The 13,818-nt window shown below is 42.2% G+C and overlaps 1 protein-coding gene across 3 annotated transcripts in view; it reads left to right on the plus strand.

Moving 5' to 3' along the window:
* The window catches only part of LOC103136983 (E3 ubiquitin-protein ligase RNF19A), a 25,009-nt gene extending 11,563 nt beyond the window's left edge, over positions 1 to 13,446 (plus strand). For all 3 annotated transcript variants that reach the window (XM_016670676.1, XM_016670677.1, XM_016670675.1), the window contains exons 2-10: positions 3,963 to 4,962; positions 6,993 to 7,201; positions 7,989 to 8,133; positions 8,645 to 8,807; positions 9,772 to 9,886; positions 10,124 to 10,285; positions 11,056 to 11,269; positions 11,353 to 11,496; positions 12,644 to 13,446. In XM_016670676.1, the coding sequence (XP_016526162.1) occupies positions 3,963 to 4,962; positions 6,993 to 7,201; positions 7,989 to 8,133; positions 8,645 to 8,807; positions 9,772 to 9,886; positions 10,124 to 10,285; positions 11,056 to 11,269; positions 11,353 to 11,496; positions 12,644 to 13,412 (2,921 nt within the window). In that variant the 3' untranslated portion in view covers positions 13,413 to 13,446. The remainder of the gene's footprint in view (positions 1 to 3,962; positions 4,963 to 6,992; positions 7,202 to 7,988; positions 8,134 to 8,644; positions 8,808 to 9,771; positions 9,887 to 10,123; positions 10,286 to 11,055; positions 11,270 to 11,352; positions 11,497 to 12,643) is intronic.
* The last annotated feature ends 372 nt before the right edge of the window (positions 13,447 to 13,818 follow it).

Below are 13,818 nucleotides of genomic sequence, written 5' to 3' on the forward strand. Positions count from 1 at the left end.
CAGACCAACTGCTTGTGCTTTGCAAACATAATTTTAAACAAGTGTTGCTCTAATAGGAGGTGATGTGTGGGACTTCTTTAGTTTCGACACCTTTCTTCTGTTTTTGTGGCCAGAATTATTTTCAAACAGCCAACTTTGTGTTTTCTTATTGGCAACAGAAAGTCTTGTATCGTTACTCCAGCCTAGCTAACTAGTAGTGTGCATTCAGTGGGGGAGGGGTTGTGTCATAAGCAGGTATATTTTATTGCATAACTTGACGCTTTTCTCAGACCTTTCAGTTGCTGCATCATCAGTTTTCATCACTGAGACATCTGATTAGCACAAAGTCTTGTTGACTCAAACCCATCATCCATACAGCTGTTATGGGATGCTTTGGGGAATAGTTGGTGTTGTCATACCAGTCTCCTGTATAACTTTTTGTCAGTGCTGTGTTTTAATGTTTTTGCTTACCACTATGTAATCGTCACTTGTTATTAAAGTAAAAGGCCTTCACCAGGGGTGGGATTCCTGTTTGAAACTGCTGTAATTGAAAGAAAGAAGATGGGAGAAGAGAGATTTTGGATAAAAGCACTTGTTTCTGAGAGTGTGTAGTGGTGCTAGTGTGTGAAGTTTGGTTGCAGCAGCAGAGTTGCTGTGCTGAGATCTGCTTTTGATCTTTTCGTAACACAGACTGACAGGTTTGTGGGGGCTCGCTTTACTGTGTTTTCAGCAAAACTGTGCACAGAAAGACGGGGAACATGCTCAGTGCGCGTCTAGCTTGGGACTGTGGTTCTGCACCCCTCCATTTAAGGGTCTTCAAGTACTATTTCAGCTCACACACTCGTACATTCCGGATAGACGGCCAGAACAAGAACTGGACCTCTGCAGAAATACTTCTCTAGAATAATGGACATTCTTCCTCTCTCATTGCCACTCCCAGTCCTAGAAACACAAAACATAACACAGATGTGAAAACGGGGGACTGAAGAAGTTGTTGGTCAGTTCTACTCAAGATCTGTTTTGCTTTTTACATATGGTCTGAACCTTTCATTTAGAATTTCTTACATATTGTCCAGATTTGTCAAAGCAGAGCTCAAGATGTTGGATGTAGATCTGAGTATCTGACCAGAATGGACCAAAAAATATCAATACTTTTTTTTTTTTTTTTACACTTTTTGTAATCATCACAATATACTTTCAAATGAATAAACCAGTTTCTAAGAAGGGATTTGTTTCAATAGATTTTTTTATGTGGGCACAAAATAAGTATTTATCACATAAAAACAGGACTTTATTTCCAATTCCAAAAGTCAGAAGTTTCTTGTAGTTCTTGACCAGCTTTGCACACACTTCAACTGGAATCACGGCCCACTTGTCCATACAAGAACCTCTCCAGATCTTTCAGCTTTTGGGGCTGTCGCGAGGCAACACAGTTTCAGCTTCCTCCAAAGAGTTTAAGGTTCAGGTCTGGAGACTGGCTAGGTCAGTGCATGACATCGAAAGGCTTCTTTCAGAGCCACTCCTTAGTTACCCTGGCTGTGTGTTTTGGACCGTTGTCCTGCTGGAAGACCCAGTCACAACCAGTCCTCAATGCTCTTACAGAGGGAAAATCTCTCATGGATGCATATTCTCATCCATCCACCTCTCAATACGATTCAGTCGCCCTGTCCTCTGGGGAGAAAAGCATTCCCAAAGAATGATGATTCCACCTGCATGGGTTGGAATGGTGTGTTGTTCTTCCTCCAAACACAATGACTAGAGTTTCAACCAAAATGTTCCATTTTCGGTCTCCTCTGACCTCCTGACCTTGCCCCATGCTTCCCGTGGACCATCCAGATAGTCATTGGCAAACTTCAGGCTTGGACATGGACTGGCTAGAGCGCTGTAGGATTTTAATTCATGGTGGCGTTGTGTGTTACTATGGTAACATTCAAGACAGTGGTGCCAGTTCTTTTCTGGTCATTGAGGTCCAGAGAAAGGAACCAGGTCCTCCCGTGTAGTTCTGGGTTGATTCTTAAGTCCCTCCCCATTTTTGGGGTTGGGCATCTGGCACCTCACTAGCACAGGCAGCGCTAGTGGCGCAACAGCTGCAGGGTAAAATGAATACTAATTTTTATAAGCATAGAGGAAATAAAAATCTTACAGAGGGTGCAAGGTGTTTGACAGACTTGGCTAAATTATAATAACTACATTCCTTGCAGTTAAGAGCTGTACATTGAATGCACTACCAGTTGTTAATATAGACCAAATTTTAACTGCAGTGTTTGTTAAAAATACAAACTTCAACACCTCAACTGCACCTTTAAAAGTAATTTCTTACCTTAGGGGTAGTATTGACTTTCTGCACGTAAAATGTATTTGATGGCATGTTTCCTTTTATTATGGAATGTATAGTTTGTTACCTCGTGTTAAACAGTACTTTAAACCATATAATAGTCCTAATCTTCAAAATAGTTAAGTCTACTCTCTTTTCCTTCTGCTGCTGTTCACTGTTGGTTGCAATGTTCCAAATTTTCAAGTGGCTAGATGACGCGCTCATCAGATTAGCTCAGGAGGAGCCCGACTCGACACAGAGATGCATGCTGAACACATTAAGATAACACAAGTAATTGCTGTCACACAGGAAATTGAGAAATTGCCTGATTGAGCCTCCAGATACTGAGCCTCGTTTCTCATAACATGTTGAACAGTTCTGACTAAAACTCAACGCGGCTTCATAGCAAAAGCTTCAGCTCTATCAGAGGTGGGATGTTTGTGTTGCCCAATGTTTCCAGTGTTGCAAAACTAGATTTGAAGTTGAACGAATCATTTACCCATGCTTTAGTGAGCTTTTGGACTTCTGTTTATCCTTGCAGTCATTCAGCTGCCATTATGGACTGAAGGACAGGATGTGTTGCTATTATTGAGTGTTTTTGATGTTTGTACTTTTTTTTTTAACAAACAGGTTATTTGGCTATTTTTTAAAAGGAGGCATAATGGGTTCAGTTTAAGTACTTTTTTTTCCCGCAGATTAAGTTTAGTTGGCTTGTCGCAGTAAAATTGCAACTGAAAAGTGGTCTAGTATGGTGCAACTCACTTCCTCCTGCCTGCCTTTATCAGCGGCTGACGGCCAAGGCCTCGTCACTGTTGATTTTAGTGGCAGATCAGAGCGCCATCTCTTTGCGTCACTTCTGTCCAAGGTTGTCTACCTCTTGTTTTTTCTTTTGCTTCTACAGTTATGTTCTGATTAACTGAGCAAACGTGCACTTTGTCAAGTTATAGTGTTGGTCTAGCAAAAAAAAAAAACTCTGCTTAGGAAACCCTGAATGAAACCCTCGCTTAAAAGCTCTTCATCATGGCAGACTTTATCAACATGAAGCACTAGACCGAGGCGCGAAGGTTGACTGAAAAATAAGATTAAAACGTTCCCAGGAGAATACAAAGGTTTCAGTACTGACAGTTAAAGGCAATTCTGTGATAGAATGTGTTTACTGTGACTCAATGAAAATTTGTTAGACTGTTTCTTACTTGTTAGATCAGCTAAGAATTATTTTAATAATGTTTTTGTCTATGAGAAAATAATTGGATATTCAGTATGTCAAAATTCAGGTTTTATGCTGCATATTCCAGTAGGTGATCAGCTCAGTCAGAAACAAAAGATACATTGTGTAATCTGCACATTTCCACATACACAAACGGCTGTTCAATACAGAAAATGCCAATTAGTAAAGTTTCCCCTTCCTTTTGGTGCCCCCTCTAGCGCAGCACACATATGCGTAGCATTTGGGGACATGCACTGCTAACTGCAAGACTGTAAATGTTATAGTGTTCAGTATTTTAGACTTAACACACCATTCAAGAACACCAATAAAGAAAGAAAGCTATAGTTCATAGCTACTTTTTGTGGCACTCAGGATACTCAATAAATTATATTTGTTCTCATCCTCTCTTTACTTCCTCCTGTCCTTGTTGTGTCTCACACCCGTTCTCTCTTCTGTCCACAGCTCCTGTTGCATCTTTTCTCCCTCGTGACCCCCACCCCTTAGCCAAAATCCGGCTGTTAGATGTGACGTCGAGGTTGATCAGGAGAAGTCACCATGTCTTAAACGCCGAAGGGCCCTCTGGAGCCCTGCCCCCCCACCCCATCCTTCCCTCCCCCTCCCCCTCTCCCATCCACCACCTCACCCCGTCCCCCAGCCCTCTCCCACTCCCCCACCTCTCCACCCACCTGCGAGACAGGCTGCCCAGTGCTGGCTCCCCACCGGCGCACCTCTCTCCTCCTCCCGGGGAGATGAACTCACAGAAGCAGCAGCAGCAGCAGCTGGGTGCTGGAAACGTCGGGGTCATGGATTCTGACCGCGACCTGCAGTCTGCCACTTCTTCCATCTCTCTGCCGTCAGTGAAGAAGGCCCCGAAGAAGAGGCGGCTGTCTCTGGCTTCTCTCTTCCGAAGACGAGGCCGGGACACTAAATCAGGCCACCAGCAGTCCAGGGACCTCCAGCACCCCGGGTCAGGGGGCATTGTGGGAGTGGACGGCATCGCCAGCATCGAGAGCATCCACTCTGAAATGTGCAACGACAAGAACTCGGCCTTCTTTTCTGCGGCGGGGACAGGAGCCGCCTTCGCCGCCGCCGCCTCGTTGTCCTCCGCCTCAGGGCCTTCTTATGCTGCTACCAGCTCCTCAGCTAAGGCTGGGGGAGCAGCAGGGGCGGAACTACTGGAGTGCCCACTGTGCCTTCTACGCCTCTCCAGGGAGAGCTTCCCCGACATCATGACGTGCCACCACCGCTCCTGCAGCGACTGCCTGCGCCAGTATCTGCGCATCGAGATCTCGGAGTCGCGCATCAACATCAGCTGCCCCGAGTGCGCCGAGCGGTTCAACCCACACGACATCCGTATGATTCTGGGGGACCAAGTGCTGATGGAGAAATATGAGGAGTTCATGCTGAGGAGGTGGCTGGTCGCAGATCCGGACTGCCGCTGGTGTCCCGCACCAGACTGTGGGTAAGCAGCCGGCGCAGACGCACTTCATGCAAAACACTTTGTATTAAAATCCATTCTGAGTGAACCCGTGTTGGTTCTTTACATGTAAACAACCAAACCACATCACACTGTGAGCTTAGCAACAAGATGTTACTACGTTAATATTTCTGATAATTGACTGAGCACTAAATATTTTGAACATGTTGTTAGCTCCAAGCAGCAAATATAAACATCTTCATTGTGTAAAATGGACGAATACTGTTTTTGAGGTCATTCTTCTTCCTCTACCACATTTAGAGCAAGTAAGAATTTTAAGTTACTCTCAACCATTAGTGTTTATTCATGTTATGTGCGTAAACTGACGTGTAGCTTTTTATTTGAACTGTGATCTTTGAGCCAATCCTGTTGCTATGGCGTCTAAACTTTTTTGCACTGGGGCTAAAATGGCCCAGTTGAGATTAGCCGGGGGGCCAAATTTTCTTGCAAATAAAACGAAAAACTGTTATTGGGAATTACTAAAACAGGATCAGTTTTTGACCACAACACCAATATTAATATTCAGTTTTCATATTGGAGCATTCCTGCTTTTACTGAAAAAAATTGGAAAGTGTAAAATCACTGCAACTCTTAAAAAGGGTGTTGGATATAATTGGTTGGTTTTAATGAAACAGTCATACGTTTCTTTTCTTTTTTGTCTATTCTCAGCCAGAAGTTTCTACTTCTGGGTAAATACATACCAGCCAGACGTAGAAACTTCTGGCTGGTATAAATTTGATGAATGTGAATTGGAATGTGCTTCCAAGTCAGTATTTGTCTTTTATTAGGTGTTTTACTCCAAAACAGAAGATTTTTAGGTGTTAACTAACATTTCCAATTTAAGAAAAATCTGTCACTAAATGTCTGTCATATTTAAAATCTAACTATTCAGCATTAATCTATATCAGCTCCAAAATTTATACCGCAGGAAAGTGTTCAGATGGGTGTAAATGTCCCCTGTGGACTAGTGGGGTCCACAGTTTGGACCCCACTGGTGTCCGGTGTCTGTCTGGGCTCACATGGAAGCCCTCTGTCTGGGCTCTAGACAGGGATCTCAGTGTAAATTGATCCAGAGCAGAGGAAGTCTCCCAGGCCCTCAGTGGCTCTGTGATTAAACATTAGCCCTGAGGTCAGGCCCAACTGCTACACAAACCTCCAGAACGTCATTTAAGCCCTGAAATGTGACTCGCTAGTGTTTAGCATCACTTTATGGGATCGGATTGAGGTTGATGATTAGCAGCCTCCCTGAATGGAGCATCACTCCACAGTCCATGCTGTTTTAAATCTGACCTTTAAAAACAGTTTCAAATATTCAGTGTGCATTCATACATGAACAGTATAAATTCATTACACCTAGCTTTATTTTTTTCCCATGATGCAAAAAATGTTTGTTTTTTTCTCAACAGTCCTGATGGATTAGAGAAAATTTCTGTATCGATCGTATTGAGCTGTAGAGTTTGCAGGTCAAAGTATAAAATATAGACCAGAAGATTTATCACAATATTTTATAGTAGTATTGTGATTACAATAAAAGTGACAATACTATTTATTACTAATTTTTCAGGTAAACGGCATAGCAATCATGGCTCCACAGATACAAATACAACTCTTGAAAATACTTGCAACCCATTTCTTTTAAACATCAGTCATATAAAAAAGTATTGATATTTGTTGATACAACCAATGAAAAAACGGTGGAAAAATAGTCAAGTTAACAATCTTAACACAGACAAGTTTGATGGATTTTAAACATTAATTGAAATTTATTGCAACAATAAATCAAAATCCTTATAAGAAACTTATCATGATTAGTGATAAATGATATGATACAATAAATACCCAGCACTATTTGCAGTTGTTCACAAAAATAAACTCTTTTTGCATTTTTATTTTGTGCCAACAATTATATTTAATGTATAGCAAACAGGGTCCCATAATACTTTTTTTTCCCCCCCAGAGTTGTGACCATCACATATTGAAGCGATTTATTTATTTATTTTGTTGCTGTTTCCCAGATATGCAGTGATAGCCTTTGGCTGTGCCAGCTGTCCAAAGATCACATGCGGCAGGGAGGGCTGCGGCACGGAGTTCTGCTACCACTGCAAGCAGCGGTGGCACCCCAACCAAACGTGTGACGCGGCACGCCAGCAGAGAGCCCAGAGTCTCCGCTTGAGAACCGTGCGCTCGTCCTCCCTCAGCTACAGTCAGGAGAGCGGTGCCGCAGGTGGGCTGCTCCAGAAAGCACAGAACCACGTCCAGTAACTTAGAGAATTATTAAAAAGTTCATTTATTTCACTTGGCAAAACACATTATATGGATTAAACACACATAAGCTAATGTTTTTAAGCCCTTAACTTGATTAGGATTTTCTCCCTACAGTAATGAAAAAAACACCATAGAAGATCAGAATGTTACATGAAGCTAATTAAAATAACTTTTGACTTTGATTTTAATAAGCTAAAATCTTTATTTTAATGATTAAAATTTTTTTTGAATTAAATAGTTTTACATCAATAGTATTCTAATACTTCTTTTATAATTGAATCACTTTATGTATTATTTTCAAAAGCTTGTTTTCAGCTGATGACTTTTCCTCATCAAAGTGAGGAAAAGTTACAACTGCTTTTTGTGCAGTTGTAATGCTGCACAAAAAGCAGCATTACAACTGCTGCTTTTTGTGTCTTTTTTTTTGCCATTTTTGTATTTTTTCTGCCACAATGAAAGTTAGTAGAATAATGTGAAAAAATCAAAGCAAAGCTATATATCAAAATAAAAGGTGAATGTTTTTTTTTATGTTCTATTTTTTCTTTTACTGTTTATTGGACTGTTTTAGTTCATGATTTATCAGACTTTTCATCAGTTGAGTATAAATTTGGAGCTCGGCAGAGACCAGCTGTCCAGTGCTGCTAAAGTGTAATGCTTGTCTGGTCTATTTATTTCCATTTAGAGCGCCGTCTCTGATGTGTGTGTTTTTTTTTCTTTCCTGTCCATCATGTTCTGTTTTGTTGCAGCCGACGACATTAAGCCATGTCCTTGCTGCGCCGCTTACATCGTCAAAATGAATGACGGGAGCTGTAACCACATGACCTGTGCTGTCTGTGGCTGTGAGTTCTGCTGGCTCTGCATGAAGGAGATCTCAGACTTGCACTACTTGAGGTAAGAATCGAACGCCAAGTCCAGAACAGTCAGTTTAAACAGTAAGGAGAGGGTGTTTTTTAATCAGGTTGAATTGCAATCAACTTTGGGTTGAGAATGTTGAACGAAAATGTTGTTTCACAGTAGGAGAAACCAATAAATGAACCTTGATTTGTCTTCATTTTGGGAAATCAGCGATTGCCTGATACTGACATAAGAAACAGATGTTAACTTCCTCCACAAACATCTGAAAGTCAGCTTCTGTCCCTTTTTGCTTTTTATGTATGTGTACAGTTAACAGCAGTCGGCTCACTGTGGCCAACTTGACAACTTTTCTTGCTATATTTAACAACTTTTCAAACAAACAGTAGCCAGAAAACTGCAACCGACACGCTCCTAATTACTATTGAAATTCATCTTCTGTTGTGTTGTTTCACATCTTGTGTGTCTTTATTTTTTGCCTCTGTATTGATGGGTAATATAATATTTTCATCAGTTTGGTGAAAGTTGACCGTTGTGCTGCTGGTTTCAGTCCGTCAGGCTGTACGTTCTGGGGGAAGAAGCCTTGGAGCAGGAAGAAGAAGATCCTTTGGCAGCTGGGAACACTAGTGGGCGCTCCTGTTGGAATTGCACTGATTGCTGGGATAGCCATCCCTGCCATGATCATCGGCATACCTGTATACGTGGGCAGGAAGGTGAGACAGAACAACACCGAGGGGAAATCTTTCCTTTTTTCCTGCTTTACTCATGGATAATTTGCAGATGAATCTGTGTGCTTGGTTATATCCAGATATTTTCCACTTAACTGGTCTGAGTATAGTGAATTTTTATTTCTGTTGCAAACTGATAATTTAGTCTAAGGACATTCTTGCGTGAGGAGTTATAGTTTCTCTTTCCAATAATGTGGCGTTACTAAGACTCTCCAGAATCCCCCGGTGAAGCCTGCCAAAAAAAGAAACCAGAGCCAAGAGACATTTCTTTCCTTCTCTAAAGTAAATAAAACAATGTCTAGACTCTATGGCTGCAACCAGGCATTATTTTAGTTATCGATTATTCTAACAATTAATTCTGAAGTTTTTTAGCCTCTCAAACCTCTTCTGTTCAATAGTAGAAATGCATTAAAATATGAAAATAGACAAATTCAGCTCCATAAAACCATAGTATTGCCTAAAATGCAATAACAGCATTTTATAGTGAAAACTTTTTTTTTTTTTTTTTTACAAAAAAAATAAAAATCCTAACATCAGCGTGTGAAAAGCTCAGCCCTTGAGTTTTGAGTTGAACACATTTACAGACAGAAGTTTTTTTTGTCTTCGATGCGAAATGTTTATATTTTTTGTACAGTTTTTGGCTTCATATTGACTCGATATTTTGAGAGTAAATGTCCTCTTTTTTTTTTTTTACTCTGCATACTTCAGTTAGTGATTAATCGATACTGAATTAGTTGATCATTTCAATAAATGGATTCATCACGATTAATTGTTTCAGCTCTACTAGATTTGATGAAGACTGTCGGGGTTTCTCTACACAGCTCTGACCAACCTTTAAGAAAGTCGCTCTTAAGTCATGTCCTGCAGTTTAACTGGCATCCAGTCAGAATGGAAACAGCCTGGCAGTTACAGGGTTAACTCTCCCTCATGTCTGGACTGTTCCTGTCAGATCCATAACCGCTATGAAGGCAAGGATATTTCCAACCATGAGCGGAACCTGGTGATCGCTGGTGGCGTGACGCTGTCTGCCATCGTGTCTCCTGTGGTGGCTGCAGTCACCGTCGGTCAGTCTCTTCCTCTTCCTCTCTCTCTTTCTTCCTCATCTGTATCTTCACATCTTTATTGACTTTTTGGCTTGTGGCTAAATATCGTCCTCAGCTAAAGTTTGTTGTTTTGAGCCAGAATCTCATGAAAATTCCATTTTCTGAGAAAGATTCAGTCTCTCTGCTGCTGCCGTATTGTTTTTATTATGAAGACAGCTGGTTTCTCACATGCTGGTCTCTCTCTGGCCCCTCCGTCAGGCATCGGGGTCCCCATCATGCTTGCCTACGTCTACGGCGTGGTGCCCATCTCTCTGTGCCGCAGTGGAGGCTGCGGCGTGTCAGCCGGGAACGGAAAGGGAGTTCGGATCGAGTTCGATGACGAGAACGACATGAATGCTGGCAACGGAACGGCTGCTACCGGTAACTTTTACTGTTGCTTCTCAGGCTGAACCATGTGCTTTCCTGATGGGACTGAAATGTTCGATTGGGTTAACTGTAGGGTCAATCAAAACTATGTTTTATAAAATAAGCAACAATTTCATTTCAACATCTGTTTTTGCTGCTAGTTATTGAATAAATAAGCATATGAGCATATTCGTTGCCCATTGCTGCGGATGTCACTTGTGCGTCAGGTTTTATGGGCTTACCAGAAACGCGCAAATACAAAAGTTCCAGCCGCAATTTATCACGTGTAAAAAAACAAACAAACAAAACAAAAAACATTTGATTAATTGAACCTTAAAAACTTATTTTGATATTTATTTTGAATAAATTAATAAAAAAAATAAAACAATAAGTGAATCTACACACTTACACAAAAAGCTGTTTTGGAACATAAAGGTTAGTTGTTTTAATTACACGTTTACACAATTTAATTCTCAGCCCTTTATACTATCCTTCAATGACAATGAAACACTTTTATCAAAATACATGAGTATATAGAACATCAATAGTTTAAATAATACATACGTGCTATAGACATGTCTCCTGACCCCACTAGGGACAAGGGTGTACAGAAAATGGATGGATGGATGGATGTATAGATGGGTACTATAGACATGTCAATAAACATATACTGCATTTGTTCTTTCATAGAAAACATAATTTTATTACCATTTGCAATGAATCAAAATCAAAAGTACAAATTATTGCTAATACATTGAATTATTCCTGTGTCATCTCCTCCATAGATACGACATCGGTAGCTGACACCAGGAACAACCCCAGTATCGGCGAAGGCAGCGTCGGGGGTATGACGGGCAGCCTGAGCGCCAGCGGCAGCCACATGGACCGCCTCGGCGCCGCCAGGGACAACCTGAGCGAGACGGCCTCCACCATGGCTCTGGCCGGAGCCAGCATCACCAGCAGCCTGTCCGGCAGCGCCATGGTCAACTACCTGCACAGGTGCTGTCCGCCGAAAGCGCTTCAGCCAGCGCGCCGTCTCGCTGTTCTGTTTCCGCTTCACCTAAAATGTGTCGCCATCTCAGGATGGAGGTCCAGGCCGACGTGCAGAAGGAGCGCTGCAGCCTGAGCGGGGAGTCGGCCACTGTCAGCCTGGGCACCATCAGCGACAACGCCAGCACCAAAGCAATGGCCGGCTCCATTCTCAACGCATACATGCCTCTGGACAGGTGAGCGAGGTTTTACCTCATGTCTCTACTGAAGTCTCTGAAGCACATTTGCTGGGCTGCTTTACATGCTGCTGGTTTTCTGTTCAAAATACTACAATCTAATCAGTGAATGTGTTTTCTTTAAGGATGAAAACACCATAGAATCGTAGTTGAACACACACCGACTGTGCTGTTATCCTCTTCATCAGGGTTCCTACTGGTGTTTAAGATTCTTGAAAATGCTTCAATTCCAATGAGGTGTTTAAGGTTTGGAAAGTGCTTGAATTCTGAATAAAGTGACTGATGTTCAAACTGATGAGTTTGGTAGTAAAGTTCAGTCTAATGCCTGATTAAAGCCTAAATTTGGAAAACATTAATTTTACAGTTGAAAGTAGATATTTTCATATACCTAATAATAAGACATTTTTTCTCACTGTCTGAAGTTAACTCAGATAAAACTTTTCTAACTGATTTCTATTCGATAAATACAAAATGTGGCGAGAACTTTTTAAATTTATTTTTAAAAATATTTTTCACACCTAATGGCTTAATTATTTATTGATCTTTGTAACTGAAATAAAGATAATTTTTTTTATACGTTAAACAACGTTATTGAAATTGTGAGATTTCTTTGTTAAATTAGTGTTTATTTTCTCAGACCAGTCAGGTGTGTGTGTGTGTGTGTGTGTGTGTGTGTGTGTGTGTGTGTGTGTGTGTGTGAGTGTGAGTGACTTTTCAAACATAAAATTTCAACCTTTGTGAAGTTGCCCTCCCCACCTCTTTTAAATCAAAAGAAATTGATCTAAATTTTTTGTGCTATATTTGTGCTGGTTTGTGCAGATATAATATATATAATTTTTTCATTTCTGAATGTTTTTATTAATATCTTTAAAATGATAGCAGCACAAACGCATGTTTGACACACCTTTTGATTAATTTGAAGGAGGACAACATTTTGTAATACTTTAGTTTAAAATGTATCATGAGACATTAATAAATGATATTTTATAATAGAGATTTGAAACTGTATTTTTTAAATTCATTTATATTGACTTTATCTCCTAAGTGTGGTGCTGTAAAGGTTGGTAAGCTTACACTGAAAGAGCTTGAATTTTGCTGTGGAAAAAGCTTTGAACCCTGATTCATGTTCTTCCCCTCGTCCCTCCAGAGAGGGAAACAGTATGGAGGTCCAAGTGGACATCGAGTCAAAACCCATCAAGCGACGGCACCACAGCGGCGGCAGCAGCGCCGACGACGGCGGCAGCGGCTGCAGCAACGCCGTCGGCCGCTGTGGCTGGAGCAACCCCACGGAAGGCAGAGGGACGGCCGCCAAGTGGGCCAAAGAGGCGTCGGGCTCGTCCTTCAGCGCCGGCAGCAAAAAGAGCAAAGGCAAGCTGCGCAAGAAGGGAGGCGGTGGCACCAAGATCAACGAAACACGGGAGGACATGGACGCTCAGCTGCTGGAGCAGCGCAGCACCAACTCCTCAGAGTTCGACTCGCCGTCGCTGAGCGGCAGCCTGCCCTCGGTGGCCGACTCCCACTGCAGCCACATGTCCGAGTTCAGCTGCTCCGACCTGGAGAGCATGAAGACGTCGTGCAGCCACGGCTCCGGCGGCGGCGACTACCACCTGCGCTTGGCCACCGTCAGCCCCCTCCCCGAGGTGGAGAACGACCGGTTGGAGACGTGTCCTTCCCACTGCTCTCCTCAGTCCCCCACCTCCACCTCCACCACCTCCTCCCTGGGAAATGGCACGGACCTGTCGGTGCTCTGCTTCGTCACGGACGAGAACATCAACATCACGTGTGCCGGCGAACTGGACTGCAACAGCGGAGAGCTCCTGAAGGAGCATAACAACAACCACCACCACCACCAGCCGCAGGACGTAGCCGCGCCAGAGCAGCAGGCCAGGAACCCCTGCTTACACACTGATATTTAATAAACTCCGTACCTGAAGTGCTGCATTCACTTTATAGACCACCTCCTTTCCTTCTTTAAGCTAACAGCTGCTGCTTTACAGTTTTGGTTATTCCCTAGTAAGAGATGTGTCTTGTTAGGATGGAGGTTTTCCATGGGAAGCAGCTTTTGAGTAAAATTGTTACTAGCAGCCATCTGAAAGTGTTAAAGTTCCTCCTGAGGCTGTTTCTCTGTATTTGTCATGTTTCACATAAAGCTGTTCACTGATTGGCTGCTGCATTGATCTGTAGGTCAAAATAAAGTTCTTCAGTTCATCTCAAATACAACGTTAAATAGATCTGATTTCCTGAGACAAACTGAGCGAGGGACCAGGCAATACGACTTCTTGGTTTGTTTTCTTCCCCCTAAATGTAAAAGTGACTGTTTTG

This window comes from Poecilia formosa, unplaced genomic scaffold (genome assembly GCF_000485575.1).
Source record: "Poecilia formosa unplaced genomic scaffold, Poecilia_formosa-5.1.2 Scaffold36, whole genome shotgun sequence".
Classification (NCBI taxonomy): domain Eukaryota; kingdom Metazoa; phylum Chordata; class Actinopteri; order Cyprinodontiformes; family Poeciliidae; genus Poecilia; species Poecilia formosa.